The sequence below is a fragment of the Haliotis rufescens genome, unplaced genomic scaffold (assembly GCF_023055435.1).
Source record: "Haliotis rufescens isolate VD_foot unplaced genomic scaffold, xgHalRufe1.0.p SCAF_72, whole genome shotgun sequence".
Lineage (NCBI taxonomy): Eukaryota > Metazoa > Mollusca > Gastropoda > Lepetellida > Haliotidae > Haliotis > Haliotis rufescens.
The window spans coordinates 1436246-1458655 of NW_025964364.1; the positions used below are offsets into that span (position 1 = coordinate 1436246).

Consider the following 22410-nt stretch of genomic DNA (forward strand, 5'->3'; position numbering starts at 1 on the left):
TATCTAGTAGGCTATTGGATGTGTTGTGAGTAGGTCAGTAATGTATCTAGTAGGCTATTGGATGTGTTGTGAGTAGGTCAGTAATGTATCTAGTTGGCTATTGGATGTGTTGTGAGCAGGGCAGTAATGTATCTAGTTGGCTATTGGATGTGTTGTGAGTAGGGCTGTAATGTGTCTAGTTGGCTATTGGATGTGTTGTCAGTTATTGGATGTCATGTGAGCAGGGCTGTAATGTATTTATATTGGATGTGTTGTTAGAAGGGCTGTATTGTGTCTAGTAGGCTATTGGATGTGCTATGAGTAGGTCAGTAATGTATCTATATTGGATGTGTTGTGAGAAGGGCTGTATTGTATCTAGTAGGCTATTGGGTGTGTTGTGAGCAGGGCTGTAATGTGCCTAGTAGGCTATTGGATGTGTCGTGAGTAGGTCAGTAATGTATCTAGTGGCTATTGGATGTGTTGTGAGTAGGGCAGTAATGTATCTAGTTGGCTATTGGATGTGTTATGAGTAGGTCAGTAATGTATCTAGTTGGCTATTGCATGTGTTGTGAGCAGGGCTGTAATGTATCTAGTTGGCTATTGGATGTGTTGTGAGCAGGGCTGTAATGTATCTAGTGGCTATCGGATGTGTTGTGAGTAGGGCAGTAATGTATCTAGTTGGCTATTGGATGTGTTATGAGTAGGTCAGTAATGTATCTAGTTGGCTATTGGATGTGTTGTGAGCAGGGCTGTAATGTATCTAGTTGGCTATTGGATGTGTTGTGAGTAGGGCTGTAATGTGCCTAGTAGGCTATAGGATGTGTTGTGAGTAGGGCAGTAATGTATCTAGTTGGCTATTGGATGTGTTGTGAGTAGGGCTGTAATGTGCCTAGTAGGCTATTGGATGTGTTGTGAGTAGGGCAGTAATGTATCTAGTTGGCTATTGGATGTGTTGTGAGCAGGGCAGTAATGTATCTAGTTGGCTATTGGATGTGTTGTGAGTAGGGCTGTAATGTGTCTAGTTGGCTATTGGATGTGTTGTCAGTAGGGCAGTAATGTATCTAGTTGGCTATTGGATGTGTTGTGAGTAGGGCAGTAATGTATCTAGTTGGCTATTGGATGTGTTATGAGTAGGGCAGTAATGTATCTAGTAGGCTATTGGATGTGTTGTGAGTAGGGCAGTAATGTATCTAGTAGGCTATTGGATGTGTTGTGAGTAGGGCAGTAATGTATCTAGTGGGCTATTGGATGTGTTATGAGTAGGGCAGTAATGCATGTAGTAGGCTATTGGATGTGTTGTGAGTAGGGCAGTAATGTATCTAGTTGGCTATTGGATGTGTTGTGAGTAGGGCAGTAATGTATCTAGTGGGCTATTGGATGTGTTATGAGTAGGGCAGTAATGCATCTAGTAGGCTATTGGATGTGTTGTGAGTAGGGCAGTAATGTATCTAGTGGCTATTGGATGTGTTGTGAGCAGGGCAGTAATGTATCTAGTTGGCTATTGGATGTGTTGTGACCAGGGCAGTAATGTATCTAGTGGGCTATTGGATGTGTTATGAGTAGGGCTGTAATGTGCCTAGTAGGCTATTGGATGTGTTATAAGTTGGTCAGTAATGTATCTAATTGGCTATTGGATGTGTTGTGAGAAGGGCAGTAATGTATCTAGTGGCTATTGGATGTGTTGTGAGTAGGGCAGTAATGTATCTAGTTGGCTATTGGATGTGTTGTGAGCATGACAGTAATGCATCTAGCGGCTATTGGAAGTGTTGTGAGCAGGGCAGTAATGCATCTAGTTGTCTATTGGATATGTTATGAGCAGGGAAGTAATGTATCTAGTGGCTATTGGATGTGTTGTGAGGAGGGCAGTAATGTATCTAGTTGGCTATTGGATGTGTTGTGAGCAGGGCAGTAATGCATCTATATTGGATGTGTTGTGAGCAGGGCAGTAATGTATCAAGTGGCTATTGGATGTGTTGTGAGCAGGGCAGTAATGTATCTAGTGGCTATTTGATGTGTTGTGAGCATGGCAGTAATGCATCTAGCGGCTATTGGATGTGTTGTGAGCATGGCAGTAATGCATCTAGTTGTCTATTGGATATGTTATGAGCAGGGCAATAATGTATCTAGCGGCTATTGAATGTGTTATGAGCAGGACAGTAATGCATCTAGTGGCTATTGCAAGTGTTGTGAGCAGGTCAGTAATGCATCTAGTTGTCTATTGGATATGTTATGAGCAGGGCAGTAATGTATCTAGTGGCTATTGGATGTGTTGTGAGCAGGGCATTAATGTATCTAGTTGGCTGTTGGATGTGTTGTGAGGAGGACAGTAATGTATCTAGCTGCTATTGGATGTGTTGTGAGCAGGGCAGTAATGTATCTAGCGGCTATTGGGTGTGTTGTGAGCAGGGCAGTAATGTATCTATATGGGATGTGTTGTGAGCAGGACAGTAATGTATCTAGCGGCTATTGGATGTGTTGTGAGCAGGGCAGTTATGTATCAAGCGGCTATTGGATGTGTTGTGAGCAGGGCGGTAATGAATCTAGTGGCTATTGGGTGTGTTGTGAGTAGGGCAGTAATGTATCTATATGGGATGTGTTGTGAGCAGGACAGTAATGTATCTAGCGGCTATTGGATGTGTTGTGAGCAGGGCAGTAATGTATCCATAGGCTATTGGATGTGTTAAGAGCAGGACAGTAATGTAACTAGCGGCTATTGGATGTGTTGTGAGCAGGGCAGTAATTCATCTATATTGGATGTGTTGTGAGCAGGGAAGTAATGCATCTATATTGGATGTGTTGTGAGCAGGGCAGTAACGTATCTAGCGGCTATTGGATGTGTTGTGAGCAGGACAGTAATGTATCTAGAGGCTACTGGATGTGTTGTGAGCAGGACATTAATGTATCTAGCGGCTATTGGATGTGTTGTGAGAAGGGCAGTAATGCATCTATATTAGATGTGTCGTGAGTAGGGCAGTAATGCATCGAGATTGGATGTGTTGTGAGCAGGGCAGTAACGTATCTAGCGGCTATTGGATGTGTTGTGAGCAGGACATTAACGTATCTAGCGGCTATTGGATGTGTTGTGAGCAGGACAGTAATGTATCTAGAGGCTACTGGATGTGTTGTGAGCAGGACATTAATGTATCTAGTGGCTATTGGATGTGTTGTGAGTAGGGCAGTAATGTATCTAGTTGGCTATTGGATGTGTTGTGAGCAGGGCTGTAATGTATCTAGTTGGCTATTGGATGTGTTGTGAGCAGGGCAGTAATGTATCTAGTTGGCTATTGGATGTGTTGTGACCAGGGCAGTAATGTATCTAGTTGGCTATTGGATGTGTTGTGAGCAGGGCAGTAATGTATCTAGTTGGCTATTGGATGTGTTGTGACCAGGGCAGTAATGTATCTAGTGGGCTATTGGATGTGTTGTGAGCAGGGCAGTAATGTATCTAGTTGGCTATTGGATGTGTTGTGAGAAGGGCAGTAATGCGTCTAGTAGGCTATTGGATGTGTTGTGAGCATCACAATAATGTGTCTAGTAGGCTATTGGATGTGATGTGAGCAGGGCAGTAATATATCTAGCGGCTTTTGGATGTGTTGTGAGTAGGTCAGTAATGTATCTAGCGGCCATTGATATGTCTGTGTGACCACAAAGAACAATACTTAACACCATATCATTGTTCGTACTCGTACGTGTATACATAGTGTATGGCCATCAAACGGGGATCATCAGAGAAGCTCTGCGGGAACATGGAGATACATTGACGTCCCCCAGTCAGCAACATTTCAGTTATATCAGCCTGTATACAAACAGTCGAATATGGGACATGCAGACCACAGGCTGACAGCAATAACACGGGTCCACGTGTGTCTTGGGCTCTATTAACAGCAAACCTTGCACTCGACTTTCGATGACGACAGCAATAGTGTATGGTCAATGTCACACGTTGTAACACTCAGTCACCATTATAACCAAGCATGACTGACTCCCTCCCTCACCACAAACTAGAGTTTTGTTTGTTGTTTAACGACCAACTCAGCAATATTCCAGCTGTATGACGGCAGTCTGTAAATAATAGGGTCTGGAACAGACAATCCAGGGATGGACATCATGAGCATCGATCCACACAATTGGGATACGATGACATGCATCAACCAAGTCAGAGAGCCTGACCACCCGATCCCGTTAGTCGCCTCCCACGACAAGCATAGTTGCCTTTTGTTTTGTCAAAACTGTCACGATTGAATGTCATTAAGAATTGAAGCATCGGGTTCACAGGATCAATATCAGGTAGTCCCTTAACTACTGTATAACATAGTTCTGCAATTAGAGTGCCTTTCTTTTGTTGTCAAACGAAGTCGTGAATGGTACTAGAGCACAGTTCAAATACGTTTCGTTGAAAGATGATAACATACATATATATAATCAAGATCCTTTCTTTTTTATATCCTGGAAACATATATGAAATGTGTTGATTCAAAGAACATTTATGCGTGAAGCCCATTTCTGGTGTCCCCCGCCGTGATACTGCTGGAATATTGCTAAAAGCGGCGTAAAATCAAACTCACTCACTCACTCAAAGAACATTTGGCACCAACTACTTCGTGGTCAAAGGGAGATAATTCATGTGTCTTTACTAGTTAGATGGAATTTCAATTACGAAGCGCGCTCATGGATGAGAAGATATGCGACTAAACACACAACAATGGAAGAAACATTGTACAAAGTTAAAAGTGAAACTTGACTTCATCAAGGGCTCATCAACCCCGTGAAGATCCCTGGTTAGAATTGGTCTTCAGCTTGCCTGTCATGAGAGGCGAGTAACGGAATCGGGTGGTCAGGCTCGCTGACTCCAGACTCGAGTATTTACAGACCACCGTCACATAGCTGCGATGTTTCTGAGTGCGGCGTGAAACAACAAACGAACTCACCAATGGGATATTAAAATGCATATGTTACTGAAAAGTTTATTCAATATACATGAAATATGACTTTCATATTAATGATAGTGGTTATCCTATCAGTCTACAAATTGCTGAAGTGTGTAGGCATTAGTAAATGTAAGAACAGATAAGATAAGATAAGGCTATTGGATGTGATGTGAGCAGGGCAGTAATATATCTAGCGGCTTTTGGATGTGTTGTGAGCAGGGCAGTAATGTATCTAGCGGCCATTGATATGTCTGTGTGACCACAAACAACAATACTTAACACCATATCATTGTTCGTACTTGTACGTGTATAAATAGTGTATGGCCATCAAACGGGGATCATCAGAGAAGCTCTGCGGGAACATGGAGATACATTGACGTCCCCCAGTCAGCAACATTTCAGTTATATCAGCCTGTATACAAACAGTCGAATATGGGACATGCAGACCACAGGCTGACAGCAATAACACGGGTCCACGTGTGTCTTGGGCTCTATTAACAGCAAACCTTGCACTCGACTTTCGATGACGACAGCAATAGTGTATGGTCAATGTCACACGTTGTAACACTCAGTCACCATTATAACCAAGCATGACTGACTCCCTCACCACAAACTAGAGTTTTGTTTGTTGTTTAACGACCAACTCAGCAATATTCCAGCTGTATGACGGCAGTCTGTAAATAATAGGGTCTGGAACAGACAATCCAGGGATGGACATCATGAGCATCGATCCACACAATTGGGATACGATGACATGCATCAACCAAGTCAGAGAGCCTGACCACCCGATCCCGTTAGTCGCCTCCCACGACAAGCATAGTTGCCTTTTGTTTTGTCAAAACTGTCACGATTGAATGTCATTAAGAATTGAAGCATCGGGTTCACAGGATCAATATCAGGTAGTCCCTTAACTACTGTATAACATAGTTCTGCAATTAGAGTGCCTTTCTTTTGTTGTCAAACGAAGTCGTGAATGGTACTAGAGCACAGTTCAAATACGTTTCGTTGAAAGATGATAACATACATATATATAATCAAGATCCTTTCTTTTTTATATCCTGGAAACATATATGAAATGTGTTGATTCAAAGAACATTTATGCGTGAAGCCCATTTCTGGTGTCCCCCGCCGTGATACTGCTGGAATATTGCTAAAAGCGGCGTAAAATCAAACTCACTCACTCACTCAAAGAACATTTGGCACCAACTACTTCGTGGTCAAAGGGAGATAATTCATGTGTCTTTACTAGTTAGATGGAATTTCAATTACGAAGCGCGCTCATGGATGAGAAGATATGCGACTAAACACACAACAATGGAAGAAACATTGTACAAAGTTAAAAGTGAAACTTGACTTCATCAAGGGCTCATCAACCCCGTGAAGATCCCTGGTTAGAATTGGTCTTCAGCTTGCCTGTCATGAGAGGCGAGTAACGGAATCGGGTGGTCAGGCTCGCTGACTCCAGACTCGAGTATTTACAGACCACCGTCACATAGCTGCGATGTTTCTGAGTGCGGCGTGAAACAACAAACGAACTCACCAATGGGATATTAAAATGCATATGTTACTGAAAAGTTTATTCAATATACATGAAATATGACTTTCATATTAATGATAGTGGTTATCCTATCAGTCTACAAATTGCTGAAGTGTGTAGGCATTAGTAAATGTAAGAACAGATAAGATAAGATATATTATATGATAGTGTCACATGTTGTACATAATATAAATATAACATGTTATTTAAACAATAAAACTGTACAAAATCCAGTCTGGTAAAGCTTAGGAGATATTTCTTGAAACATGATTAAATACATACATGTTCTAAAGTCATTAAATACATACAAAATGTTTATAGAGTACTTAGGTGGATGTCTCACGCACCAGTTAAAGTATTATCAGCGAGAGTTACTGATAGTAACGCTAGTAAACGGTCTTGCTGGATAATGAAAGTGAACGTGTAGCTCTTTGAGTAAGTACAATATTCAGGGTTAAATTCCGTTGCCTCACAGAACATATGGGGTTCCCTGTGGCGCCGAGATTTGATTGCGTAATTGCGTCCCTTAGACGTGATAGGCACCTACAGGTGTGGGTTTGAATCCCAGACTGGCCCTGATTAATTTTCTCGGTTTGTCAGCACCGTTTCCGTGCTCGTTTGTTTCTCCAAAGTTGTAAACGTCTACTACTTGCATTATTCTTGTCTTGTCCCAACATTTAACCGAAAATAGCCACTACAACTAATCCAATAATTCAATATGTGCTTGTCATGTGTATGCGCTCGTCCTGCCGATGTCCCAGGTTCGGTTGATCAATGTGCCCCCGTTGTGGTGAGGGTATTGCTCGAATACGGCTAAAAGCGGCATATTATCATATTCACTCATTCACTGTAATCTATGTTCAAATGTGGTTGGCGTCTGGGGTATTTTTCACAAAACAAACTGTTCATTTGGGGCATATTTCTGAATATTCATCATAAAAAATTCTCCGCGACGTGATCCGAGTATGTTTTGCTTCCTGGGGTCTCACTGGGGAATACTGCAGTTGAATTCCTTCACAGCATCTCCATTGTCTTCCACTACATACAGTTTACAGTCACAGAACATAAATCAGTGCACGATGTGATCGGAGTATGTTTTGCTTCCTAGCGTCTCACTGGGGAATACTGCAGTTGAATACCTTCACAGCATCTCCATTGTCTTCCACTACATACAGTTTACAGTCACAGAACATAAATCAGTGCACGATGTGATCGGAGTATGTTTTGCTTCCTGGGGTCTCACTGGGGAATACTGCAGTTGAATACCTTCACAGCATCTCCATTGTCTTCCACTACATACAGTTTACAGTCACAGAACATAAATCAGTGCACGATGTGATCGGAGTATGTTTTGCTTCCTGGCGTCTCACTGGGGAATACTACAGTTGAATACCTTCACAGCATCTCCATTGTCTTCCACTACATACAGTTTACAGTCACAGAACATAAATCAGTGCACGATGTGATCGGAGTATGTTTTGCTTCCTGGCGTCTCACTGGGGAATACTGCAGTTGAATACCTTCACAGTATCTCCATTGTCTTCCACCCCATACAGTTTACAATCACAGAACATCAAGCCACATGGATTCTGTAGTCCATCCTGTGACGTCAGCAGGTCTGTGACAAACTCCCCTGCTGGTGTCAGTAGTACCACCTTGTGTGCCCAGGAGTCCGCCACCAGGATGTGTCCTGTGCTGGTAGTTGTGATACCTTGTGGTCTTCTCAGTCTCCTCTCTCCTGTAGGGGTGTAGGTGAACACAACATCTCCCTCTGGTGTGATACAGTAGACGGAGTCTGCGTCAATATCTGACACCAGGATGTTGCCCCTGTCTGTAGCACAGAGGAAGCAGGGCTTACATATCAGGTTCTCCCCAGAGTTGAATCTACTGACTGACCTCATCACTCTCCCCGATATATCCAGGATATCAACACAGGGAGGATCCAAACAACCCGCTGCTAATGTTGAAGGACTCAAGGCTGTCAGACCCATGTACGTCTTCTTTGTTGTGACACGTGACTGTAGTACAAGGTCAGGGGTCACCCGTACTATTACAATCTCATTGTGTGACCGGCATGATACAGCCACCTGGTTGTCCCTCAGCCTCGTCACAGAGCATGGTTCACTTGGAAGATCCAGTTTACTGTGTCGTGATTTGTTATTCTTTGTGTAGAAGGATTTCAGACATGTATTGTTGTAGTCAGTGACCACCAGTGTCTCTTCACCGTCAACAACCAGGACTATGACGTCAGATGGACACGGCTGCTTCCTGTCGCCATAGACCTTGATGCCGACTGTCTTGTTTAACATTGGCTGGCACATGACGTCAAATGTGCCACTCTGTGTTTTACCAAGTCGCTTATCCATGACGTCACAAACGTTCTGTTGAATTCTACCAAGTTGTACATCCTTGTATAATTTCCTCTCATCTAATTCACTTACAAATATAAGTTTTGAATCAGGGACACTGTCTGTTAAAGTGACATCCCTGTCTGTTGCCTTCTTGATTGCCCCAGACTGACACATCTGGTAAACGTCAAACATGTCAGTCTCACTCCCAGACTTCAACACCTGGGTGATGTACTCTATGTGTTGTTGATACATCTGCATGTCTATTTCCCCTGACTTTATCCGCCCCCTCAGTTGTCCAGACTGCTTCTCTGTCATTTCATTCAGCTCCTCCAGCAGCTCTTTCTCCTTCTGTTTAATCACGTCCATGGCTTTCTGTGAGGCCTGTCGTATCTGTGACTTTATTTTGTCTTTGTTGTGGCTGATCGCATCAATCTGTGATCTGTGTTGTTGAAGTGATCTGTCCGTGTCGTCAAAGCTCTTTGTAATCAATCCCTTATTGCGTGTAAGAACACTTCTCATCTCAGACATTATAGATTGAATAGTGACCACAGAGTCGCATTTCCTGTGGTATGTGACACAGCACTTGTGGCATATTGCTTTATTACATTCTCTGCAGCAGAAATCCATGACTTTGTTGTGTTCCGTGCACATCTGTCGTCTAGTGACCTTCACTGCTCTACCAAGGTCAGCAATTACGTGGTTTGACGTACCAGGAAGAGATGCATGCATCTTCACACATCTCTCACAGAGCGGCACATCACAGTCTTGACAGTAGGAGTTGGCCGGATGACTTTCTCCAAGGTCCTGGCAGGGATGGCAGCGGTTTTCTGTATCTGAACAAGTCATGGATAAACCTGTCACATCAAACGTGCAATGTTTAACACAATAATGAGATAATGTTTGTAGGAAGATGTCAACGTACACAGTGAGTGAATCAGTGTAAAAATGTTAATTCTGCCCATTGTGCGGTTCAACGTATACAGGGTCCGGAAAGTACCTTGGGATAACCTACATGTATAGATTTCAAAACTGAAATGACAAAGATTTATTCTAGATAATCCTGATAAATATAGGTGATCCTTCAGTTTCGTCTTGAATACATTCATCTACAATAAACAGTTTTCCATCACCATTTTGATGACGCATGAACGTGCATAGACTGAACCTGGTTTGGAATTACCTCGGTCATTCAGGATAGAGAACCTGCTGGATGATAGCGTCACAGTCCATCTCATATAAGATATTCTACTTGGGGTTCTTGGTTTCAGTGGAAACTGAATCGGCGACAGTGTAATTCAAAATAGACGTTTAACATCGCTTTGAAAATTATTGCACTGATGTAGCGACGTGCGTGCGGGCCAGTTTTATAGTACCACCTCACTGAGATAGTGGAGTTTAACATGGATACCCCACGCACGCACCATTTACTGACTTTAAAACTACCAGTCCCTCTTTTATCCTTTTAATGTCGAGCGCCTGGCAGAGTGACAACTAATGCCGTCTTTTGGTGAGATGCGGCCAGGGATCTTACGCCCCTGGGAAGAATATTGTCATCTTTCGGTTTCTTCTAGATCACATTTACTTACCATGATCAGTATTTCCCCCACAGGCTAGAGTGTCCAGAAGTCCCTGTATGAGGAAACTGGGCTTGATCTGTTTCACCCACTCCTCCACTGGTCTGTCAGGCTGGGGAGCTTGGGTCATCTGACGACAGTAGGGACACGGGATGGACTTGGCTCTGATGGCCTCTTGTCTGGTCTTCAGGAATTTCCCCAGGCAGCCCTTACAGAAGGTGTGTCCACAGGTCAGAGTACAGGGGTCTTGGTATCCCTCCGTACATATGGAACAGGTCAAGAAGTTCTCATTCAGACTCTCAAGCTTTCTGGCAGCTGCCATCTGAAACAAAGGAATAACTGTTTAATATCATTCATGTATTTTAAGGACTGGTGATTGAATGTTAATACATTTTTATTGTGTGATGTGGAGGTTTGGAAATATTGAATATCTGATAGTTATGACGATATAAGTTATCATTGACAGTAGTGACCAATCATAATGCATGTAAAATGCGTCTGAATATTTAACACTGAACAAGTGACTTGAACATGTTGAAAGCAAGGCGGGTTCCTCAGTACTGTCCGACCTACGTAAATGAGTTAGTGCGTTGTGCTTGACGCTCCTTTGTACAGTCTTTCAGTTAACAGTTTGTTTGGGGTTCTAGATATGTGTGATGGAGTGGGTATGTTTTTACGCCGCTTTTAGCAATATTCCAGCAATATCATGGAGGGGGACACCAGAAATGAGCTTCACACATTGTCCCCATGTCGGGAATATAATCCGGGTCTTAGGCGTGACGAGCAAACACTTTAACCACTAGGCTACCCGACCGCCAGCAGCAGTTGATGAGTAAAGAAGAAAACATACAACTTTATTTATAACAACTTCTGCATTTAGCGACATTTGATGTAGATTCTTACACCGTTATCAAGATGGAGTGTACAGTATTTCAGTTACATCTGGGTGTGTCAGCTTAATGTGGGAGGAAAGCCGGAAGTGACGCATATCCAGGACGTTCACCACTTTGGTGAAACCCACGAGAGCTCTCATCACTGTCATTGCTAATTTCAACAACAACTATAGATCCACTGATTTCGCTGATTTTATTTCTAACCTTTCAATATCAGTTTCTAAAACGTATCAGCTCTACCCTTTTCATTTCACTTTTTAATTAGTGATTTTGTATTCTTTCATCAGACAAAAACAAATATCATCATCATCGAATTGAGCTAATTAACAGATTAATAGTCGATTGCAAAATTGGTTGAAATTGAAGAGAAAATTTTGATGGACTGTATTAATATATTAATCGTTCACTTATGTTGCACATAACTCCACACGCAATATATGATTGAAGCGCACAAGAAAGGTTTCAGTGTTGTGAGTGAGTAAGTGAATGTTGTTTTACGCAATTGTTGAATATCCCAGAAATATGAGGGCGGGGAAACCAGAAATGGGCTACACACATTGTACCCATATTGGGAATCGAAACCAGGTCTTCGGCATGACGAGCGAACGCTTTAACCACTAGGCTACCCGACCGCCCCAGGTTTCAGTGTAGTCAATATATGCGAGCTTGTATAGGTGAGTCTGTAAACGGCGCCTCAAGATCTGGAAACTTTGGAAAACCTTTTGTCCAAGGGGGAGACTGTTCCACTCACTTGCTGTGGAAAGATAACAGCACCGATGCTGGTTTGGGTCTGATAGATACTGTCAGTTTTAAGTGACTGGTTCAATATTAGGCATAAATGTGAGGCAGACATTTTAAAAGCACCCCACACTACATCCCATGTTGCTTCAGTGTAAATGTCTATCAAATACAGAAAACGTTTGACAGGAACTATTTTGAAAAATTGAAGTGCAATATATGATACTATAAATATACATCAGAAAATATTTTCCTCTGGCTGTAGAAACACTGTTCACTGGGTTTGTATGATTGTATCACCTTACAGAATTCACTCAAACAGTTCTCCAGCATGTTGGTCTCATGACATCAGTCTAGCGGCATATTACGTCAAATATTATTTAAACAGCATGAATTGTTGACAGAATCAATAGTAAAATCTACTAATTTCAACATCAGCACAGACTTAAACATGTGCTAAAAACTCCTTAAAGTTTCACAATGGACAAGGCTCCAAAAGTACATGCTGCTCTATTTTCTGTTTAAGTCAAGGGAGATAATCTGAAAAAAACCTCTTTCAAAACTGTTGTTACGACACTGGAGTGGTTCAAGTCCATACATGTACCGCTTATAACATGTAAACTTATATTTTTAATATAAACATTCCACTTTCGCTGTGTCCTACTTTCATAACCATCACTCAACGACCCACCCACCTTCTAATAAATGACCAGTCCCTTCATCATTCCGGTTCCATCAGGGTGGCCAACGCATCGTCCACGGAATAAACAAACAAGTGGTGATCGTAAACAACTGAGTCACTGTCAATGTTTGATTATCCATCCGGGTACTAACCAAGTATTGCTGTGGGTGTCGGGCAACAAACATTTTTTCATGAAAATTGTGTGATTGGCGGTTGTTTCTGGTGGGGCAAGACATGCTTACCCGATTCGCGAACACCTGGTGTCATCACTGATTTTCAGTGATTCTTGCACATGATTTTCACTTCTATTTACATTTTGCGCGGAATGAAATCTTTTTAGTCGGGTAATCGAGACGGGTGACGTGCAAGGTATTCTTACAATCTAAACCGAGAGTAACTCCATTTCGACCTGGATTAGAGTAGATTCCCAGCACTCGATGTGACTTAACTGACCAGTTTCACGCCGTGGGAGATTATTTCTGTAAAACAATAGACCTCTACAGTTTGTGGAACGATTGAATGTTCCAGCAGAATGCTACATATCTCTGTCTCACTGTAGCGTAACACTCCAACTTACCCTGTGTCTCAATAGCCGTCCCTCCACCCGCGACAGTGTGACGTAGTGACGCAATGCGGGCTGGGACAGGTTTGCTGATACGCTCGGTAACAAGTCAAAACAGCCATACGTCAAACCGGAAAAGTCAAGTCAAATGTAATTCTTATCATGCATATACAAATAATACCTATATTAATACTAATATTACATAAAACTGGTATGCGCTGGTATACTCTGACCCGAACAAAAACACATTTTATAACCTGTGCTGATATGTATTACACTCACTCACTCATTGAAATAATCAACTCACTCTCACATTACTCTCATTCACTCACTCATTGAAATAATCCCCTTACTCTCTCACTACTCTCACTCACTCTCACACTACTCTCACTCACTCACTCATTGACATAATCCACTTACTCTCTCACTACTCTCACACATTGTTATAATCCATTCACGCCCACTCTCCACTCTACTCTCAATCACTCACTCCACTCTTATTCACTCGCTCATTCACTCCACTCATTTATTCCGCTAACTGCCTCTGGCAGTCATGGAGTAGCGATATTACATGCACTCACTGTAAACTGTAGAACACACTTAAGACCCCGCCCCATATAGTTCCTACAAAACGTTTTAAGTGACATGTTATTTTGTTGACAGAATGAGGCACACACTTTGATTAGGAGACAAAAGGCAGTTGGAAGGAATATTGTCATGACGACCGTTTTGGGACAGCCTTTGTCTGAATAATCAAAGGCTAATTACCCTGTAGCCATGACATGTATAGAATCACTTGATTGCCATAACTTTAAGATGGCAATCCCGATTTTGTTTCATATTTACTGTCCGCCAGTCGTGGGCTTTTTTTACTTAAGTAATGACTTCCCACGTTCATACAGTTTGGCCCTCACTCTACAAAGGTTCACACTCCAATGAACTCACCCAAAGTGAAAGTCAATTCTTATTATTTTTTTATATCACAATGTCATATCCCGAGGGATGTGGCGCCAGATCTATAGCGTGACTTAATAGTTTACACTGACAGCCATACAACAACCAGCTGTATTGTGCAATATAATAGTTCCCCACAAAAGAGAGGTGACTCTGACAGAAGAACATATATTGTAGTTTGTTTACAACAAATGTATTTAAAATCTATCATCATTGGGTGAGAAAGGCCTGTTAAGAACTACCTCAGTTTTAGATCTACATCAAGTAAAAGAAGTCAAAATGGCACACACGATAAATGTGACGGGAGATATTTTCGAAGTTGCTCATGAACCTGTGGCGGTTACATGTGTTAACCATCATTGGTCAGTTGGCCGATCATGGAAATGTGATTATAGAGACGTGTCAGATAGATACTAGGGTAAATTCATAGATTGCTGTCGACTGTAACTGTTAGTCTCGACACGATACTTCGATGCTAATGTGTTCTAAGTTTTGTTCCCAAGGATTGGTCATAGCGAGGATAGTCATTAACAATCATGCAGACAAAGTGTCTAACGTTACTCAATGTATACCAAAACGCTGAGTGCAGGATTAAAGGGTCTTAATGTTCAGAAAGAACGCTTTTTTGTATTCATGCATAAGAATTTGCAGAGTTTCCCCACGAATGTGGAAGTAGTCCGGTAGGGTTTATGTCACTTCAAGAATATAGCCTCGTGAAAAACGTCATGTGACCGGCCTCTCCTCCTATAGAAATGCTGTATATCGATATTACATAAGGATACACAAACGCTTCTGTTATAATGTCATTCTCAAACTAATCGAAGCTAAAGTCTCAGTGCCTCTCATAGAAGAAGCTATTGTCCTATTGCTATTCTCTAAAGTCTCAGTGCCTCTCATAGAAGAAGCTATTGTCATATTGCTATTCTCTAAATTCTCAGTGCCTCTCATAGAAGAAGCTATTGTCATATTGCTATTCTCTAAAGTCTCAGTGCCTCTCATAGAAGAAGCTATTGTCATATTGCTATTCTCTAAAGTCTCAGTGCCTCTCATAGAAGAAGCTATTGTCATATTGCTATTCTCTAAAGTCTTAGTGTCTCTCATAGAAGAAGCTATTGTCCTATTGCTATTCTCTAAAGTCTCAGTGCCTCTCATAGAAGAAGCTATTGTCATATTGCTATTCTCTAAAGTCTCAGTGCCTCTCATAGAAGAAGTTATTGTCATATTGCTGTTCTCTAAAGTCACTGAGATTGAATACAAAGTGCCAGTGAGTGAGTTGATTTTAACGGCACTTGTAACAGTATATCGCGGCGTGTCAGCTTAATGTTGGAGGAAAGCTCGAAGTGATGCAGGTCTCAGACGTTTACCACTTCGGTGAAACCCACGAGCACGGGTATGATGCTGACAAACCTAGAAACATAATCGGGGCGAACCGGGATTCGAATCCACAATCATAGGTTCCTGGCGTGCCCAACGGACGCAACTCTGCACAGCGAATCGCGGTGCCTTAGACGACTGGGTCACCCGTGCCCCTTCAAACTACCAGAGACACCCCCACCCCTATTTATGATATAATGTCAAATCATTTGCACCATGCTTGTTAACTTAAAAAAACACACACATGGAAACCACTGTCTCATCATCAATGGAATTTATGGAATTTATGAGCAGGTAGACAAGGCATTGAGCTGACTAAAAGTACTTCCTGCTTGGTGACCTCATTTGCATATTCATCGGATCGTGATACCACGTTTATCGTGTTGCTTGATCACATCAACGTCACTGTCTGGCATCTGACAACCGTGGTCTGTAATGTCCCCATGGTGTAATCAATAGCCCGTGTGCCACAGAGTCATGTAATGTATATTATGTACTTCAGATTGGACATTCCTTCTACTTGCTCATGCCTTCAGTGGCTTCACACAGCGTGGGTATAACAATTACACTATCTCAAGTAACAAAGTCATGTATACTTGGAACGCATACTCAAGTGTCACGCACATTCACTCACGTAATGTGTCATTGTAATGTGTAAGGTGTAGTGAAACAAAAGAAACACCCGCAACACCTAAAGTACATTCAGAGATAAACCTTGGACACGACAATAGACGCCCAATCACCAGCCCCGCCTGAAAGTAGCATGATTAACCATGTATAGAAACCGGCACGTATTGAAAACGTATTGAAAGGTATTTAACTCACGAGTCCTTATGTATAATGTTAATGATAGGAGTCTATAGATACGTCGGGTCAACCACTGACGGTGACACTCTCCGAACTCACGACAAGCTGAGTGTAACGGATATGGTATCTATATCCAACAACCAGCAGTGATACAACCATTGTTCACATCACCTTGATCTATTGTCGTCTTCGTGTTTGAGGCAGAACGTCACAGTCGTACGACCTTTGGATGATATAGTATTTAACTGACCAATACCGATAGTCTTATAATTTTGTTCACATTTTGAATTCAAAACCAACCAGACACAGAATCCATTTGTTTTGTTCTACAACGGAGTGCTTGGTGAGAGTCCATTGGTAATTGATTCGGCTCACTCCCATTATGACTACTGAAAGAACAAAAGCCTACCTACAGAATAATGGACTACTCCAGTCGTCATTTGTACTTATATGAACATTGACGACCTCTAATGGGAGATGCTGTTATTTTCAATGCATTATCTGTTCTTATATTCTTTATATCCACAGTGAATACGTTACCGGAAAACATGTGAGGTTATTTAAAACAATTAAATAAAGTAAAAAATATTAACTTGCATCTTGACTGTTAACAGCATTTGACATAGGGATTTCCTGTATGGAAGTGTATGGTTCGGACATTTTGGGATTTAAAACGAAACAATTTCTGGACAATACCAATAGTATTCTAATCAAATTTGTTAACTTTTTGAAGTATAGACGAGTTCAAAACCAACCAGACACAAAATCATTTCGGTTGGTTCCATAAAGGAGTGCTTGGTGACAGTCAATTGGTAATTGATTCGACTCCCATTATGACTACTGAAAGAAAGAAACCCCACCTACAGAATAATGGACTACTCCAGTCATCATCTGTACTCAGCCCATATGTACATTGACGATGTCTTATGAGAGATGCTGTTATCTTCGATGTAGTATTTATTCTTCTATTCTTTATTTCAACAGAGCATACCTTACCGGAAACACGGTATTCACAACTACATGTACATTATTAAAGAAAGTACACAATTTCAACTTGCCTCTTGACTGAATGTTATCAGCACTTGACACAACGATTTGCCCGACTTTGAAGTATGGTTCGGACATTTGGGGATTTTAAAAAACAAATCTGGTTGAAAGAATACATTCTAAATATCTTCAAGTAGCAGTCGGTCTAACACTCAGCACCCAATTTCATGGTAATTTGGCTGCCAAGGCGGTCATGTTTCAGATCTGTGAGCAAATCTTGCCAACACCATTTAAAACTGTTTCATATTTACCTGACCCACCCCATCACATTTTGCATAACATTTGTTTACCCCACACGTACCATTGTAAGTGTACTGAATAATCAATACACGGACACACCACTGAAATATACACAGGGTAGTACTGGTTGTCCATTTTCGATCATTTACAAAATGTGTCCAAAATGTACAAAAATCGATTGCCCCCACATCCAGGAAATACGCGACAAAGCATATACCGTCATGACAAGTACTAGTGTTTATGCTTTTTACACAAAGACAGACACAAACTATTGTCATTTACTTTCTTAAGGCTTGTTGTTGGACCTTGTGGGAGGCCAAGTTCGAGTAACTTATTGATCCCATGACCAGAAACAGTAAATCAGTAACATCACTATCAGTCCACGTTGTAATCCTTAAAAACAAAGGTCGACATATACTATTGTTATATACATTTGATGAGGCTTATTTTTAATTGTGTAGGCGTCTATCTTTGAATACTTGCTTGCCTGATATCCACAAAAACTTGTTACTTCTACCTACCAACTTATTCTTATATATAAACTAAAAAATATATATAAATGTAAAAAATAAAAATTATTGTTCATTTAAATATCTTCCAATCCAGACTATATGTTTCGCGCAGTATTAAATACATAGATACACACGTACCGTTTTCGCAAATTAAGCACCCCGCTCCAGTGAAGGACCCCTGACTAAGTAATTACACTAACATCGTACATAGTAGAATAGCAAGTTAGCACCACTAAGTAATGACACTAGCAGCATCATCACACACTGTAACATAGCAACAGTATGTAATGATGCTAACATCCCACACTGTAACATAGCAACGCTATGTAATGATGCCAATATCACATACTGTAAAATAGCAACACTATGTAATGATGCTAACATCACACACTGTAACATAGCAACGCTATGTAATGATGCTAACATCACACACTGTAACACAGCAACACTATGTTATGATGCAAACATCACATACTGTAAAATAGCAACACTATGTAATGATGCTAACATCACTCACTGTAACATAGCAACAGTATGTAATGATGCTAACATCCCACACTGTAACATAGCAACGCTATGTAATGACACTTACATCATTGCAACATCAAGTTTTGTTTGTTTATGGTACTTATTGACGGCTGTACGAAAAAACCGACTCTGGACCAGACAATCCAGTAAATTAACCCATGAGTGAGTGAGTGAGTCGGGTTTAACGCCACTTTTAACAGTATTCCAGTTATATCACCGCCACTCCATACCTGTAAATCATTTGAAATCGAACTCTTTGAAATTGACAAAAATGTAGGTTTGGAACTGCGACTTTTAATTAACAAAATTAAAGAAAAACTCGACCTCAACCGTAACCGTGGCAACAGTGGGTTAATAATTATAATTGTTAAAATGTTAAATGTGGAATGTGGAATTCAGAGCTCCATGGCCGTCAGGTGTATTCTGTGTATGTTTGTCTTCATACACTCAAACGTCAACACTCACCATAATGCATTGCTGTTTTCCACTTTTCAAAACTCATTTTTCAGAACTACCAATATTTCCATTGATTGGACTTTCTTTTGTGAAACTCGAGCATATGTTTCACGAGTGTTCTACTGGAATTATGTATTCTTTTCCAAATATTCCTAGAAAATCCCCTCTGTAAGAACACAAAGTCACTGGGGACACCCCGTCTGTCCGAACACCCCGTCAGTGGGGACATCCCGTCTGTCAGAAAACGCCGTCATTTGGGACACCCCGTCTTTCCGAACACCCCGTCAGTTGGGACACCCCGTCTGTCCTAACAACCCCTCAGAGAAGGACACCAAAGTCAGTGGCGACTCCCCGGCTTCAGAAAACCCCGTCAGTGGGGACGCCCCATCTTCAGAAAACCCCGTCAGTGGGGACGCCCCATCTTCAGAAAACCCCGTCAGTGGGGACACCTTATCTTTTCGAACACAAAGTCAGTTGGGACACCCTGTCAGTCCGAACACACTGTCATTAGGGACACCCTGTCTGTGAGAGAACCTCGTCAGTTGGGACACCCCGTCTGTTCAAACACACCGTCCATTGGGACACCCCGTCTGTCAGAGAACCCCTTCAGTGTGGACACCTCATCTTTTCGAACACAAAGTCAGTGGGGAACCCCATCTTCAGTAAAGCCCGTCAGTTGGGACACCCCGTCTGTTCAAACACTAAGTCAGTGGGGACACACCGTCAGTCCGAACACACCGTCATTAGGGACACCCTGTCTGTGAGAGAACCCCGTCAGTGGGGACACCCCGTCTGTTCAAACACAAAATCAGTAGGGACACCCCGTCTGTCAGAAAACCCCGTCAGTGGGGACACCTCATCTGTTCGAGCACAAAGTCAGTGTCGACCCCCCATCTTCAGAACACCCCGTTAGTTGGGACACCCCGTCTGTCAGAAAACCCCATCAGTTGGGAAACCTCATCTGTTCGAACACAAAGTCAGTGGGGAAACCTCATCTGTTCGAACACAAAGTCAGTGGGGACCTCCGCCCCCCTCTTCAGAAAAACCCGTCAGTGGGGACACCCCGTCTGTTCGAACACACCCTCATAGGGGAAACCTCTTCTGTCCGAAACCGCCGCCATTGGGGTGTCCGTCTATCCGAAAATCCCGTCAGTTGGGACACCCCGCCTGTCCGAAAACCCCATCAGTTGGGACACCTCGACTGTCTGACTACTCCGTCACCCCATCTGTCCCAAAACCCTGTCAGTGGTGACATCCTATCTGTCCGAAAACCTTATCAGTGGAGGCACAGCATCTGTCCGAAAACCTTGTGAGGTGGGACACCTCGTTTGTCCGAAAACCTCGTCAGTGTTAAAATCTTGTCTTCCCGACGTGTACGGTTGTGGTTGAGTATTTACATGTATACAAAGGTACAGTCCACTACATCCACGATTTCACTGGCAACGGAACAATCGCATTTTATATTTTCTGACGTCATACGAGGACTGCTTGTAACAGCAACGTGGAAGGTCACTCTGACCCAGGAAAGCATAGTCATCTGTGGCTTGTATACTTTTGGTGATGATACCCATGACCCTAATGCTACCCATGACCCTATTCAATACCTTCAGTAAGATAACCTATAATGACTTTAAGCGTTGTCTCCGATTGGTACACAGTAAGTCACTCGCCAAGCCGCTCACCCACCCAGCCACCCATTTTGTATTTTCAAAATTGTCATGAATGTTTTCCATCAAGAATTCAAGCATCGGGGTTATAGGATCGATATATACATTGCTAAAAGCTTAAAGTACAAGTTTCCATCCCTGGTGCATATATCAATTTGTACAATCGACAACAATCACGGCAATTGATTTTCCAAGCACCAGGGCCGGGCGTTCTTGTCTGTTTCTATTTGTCGGCCTGCAGAACGATTGACGCAGTTTAAAGTACATTTCGTTTCTTTTCACGCTTTCTCGACTAAAGATTAAAATCGATTAAACGCTATGTGCGACTCCAGAAACAGTGTTAAACATTCAGATAGCCAGTTAGCTACTGCATAACATACATTGGATTGGAGGTTTTCATTCCGCATTTAGAGTGTCTTCCTTTTGTTGTCACACCTAGTCGTGAATGGCACTTGTGGACATTTCAAACACGTTTGTTGAAGGATGACAACACACACATATATAATCAAGATCCTTTTCTTTATATCTCCTGAAAATATATCATATGAATTGGTTGCTTCAAAAACATTTGGCACTAATTTCGTCGTGGTCAAAGAGACATAATTACTGTCATTAGTTACTCAAATGGAATTTCTGTTACAGAGAACGCTCATCGATAAAAAGAGTTAAACACGCAGCAATGGAAGAAACATAATACAAAGTTCTGTGTGAAAGTTGACTTCATCAAGGGCGAATCAACCCCGTGAAGATTCCTGGTTAGAATTGGTCTTCAGCATGCTTGTTGAAAGAGGCGACCTACGGAATCGGGTGGTCAGGCTCGCTGACTTGGTTGATGCATGTCATCGTATCCCAATTGCGTAGATCGATGCTCATGATGTCAATCACTGGATTGTACGGTCCTGACTCGAGTATTTACAGACCGCCGTCAATATAGCTGGGATGTTTCTGAGTGCGGCGTTAAACAACAAACAAACTAACCGGTGGAGCATTAAAATGCGTTTATCACTGAAAAGATTATTCACTATACATGAAATATGACTAAGATAAGATAAGATAAGATAAGATAAGATAAGATAAGATAAGATAAGATAAGATAAGATAAGATAAGATAAGATAAGATAAGATAAGATAAGATAAGATAAGATAAGATTATAGTGTCACATATTGTACATAATAGAAAAAATATATATTAAAACCCACCAAACATTGAAATGTAGCTGTATAAAGTAAAAAATACATACATTTTCTACAGTCATTAAATACATACTAAATGTGTACAGAGTACTCAGGTGGATGTCTCAATCACAAGTAACAATATCGTCAGCAAGAGTAACTGATATAACGCTAGTAAACGTCCTTGCGGCATAATATAAGTGAACGTGTAGCTGTATGAGTAAGTACAAAATCAAGGGTTAAAGTCCTTTGTCTCACGAACGTATGTGGTACTCTGTGGCGCCGAGATTTGTTGAACGTAGTTAGGTCCCTTAGACGTGACAGGAACCTACAGTTGTGGGTTTGAATCCCTGAATCGCCCTGATTAATTCTCTAGGTTTGTCAGCAACCATAACCGTGCTCGTGGGT

At 41.8% G+C, this 22410-nt stretch overlaps 1 protein-coding gene across 2 annotated transcripts; it reads right to left on the minus strand.

Annotated features, from left to right (window-relative positions):
* Positions 1–6452: 6452 nt before the first annotated feature.
* Positions 6453–13376, minus strand: LOC124117286 (protein wech-like). 2 transcript variants are annotated; one of them, XM_048388465.1, is made up of 3 exons: positions 13260–13376; positions 10382–10691; positions 6453–9628 (listed from the first exon to the last, which is right to left on the minus strand). In XM_048388465.1, the coding sequence occupies exons 2-3, from the start codon at positions 10689–10691 to the stop codon at positions 7938–7940; spliced, it is 2001 nt and encodes a 666-aa protein (XP_048244422.1). In that variant the 5' UTR covers positions 13260–13376; the 3' UTR covers positions 6453–7937. The 2 variants fall into 2 exon arrangements, with proteins under 2 accessions (XP_048244422.1, XP_048244421.1); XM_048388464.1 differs by having other exon boundaries at positions 6453–9649.
* Between the last annotated feature and the right edge of the window lie 9034 nt (positions 13377–22410).

Bases quoted from the DNA above. Each gene is read 5' to 3' on its own strand.
- LOC124117286 (XM_048388464.1), bottom strand. From the start codon at position 10,691: ATGGCAGCTGCCAGAAAGCTTGAGAGTCTGAATGAGAACTTCTTGACC. The intron at 9,650-10,381 runs GTAAGTAAATGT...TTGATGTGACAG, and splicing joins TGGGGGAAATACTGATCATG to GTTTATCCATGACTTGTTCA.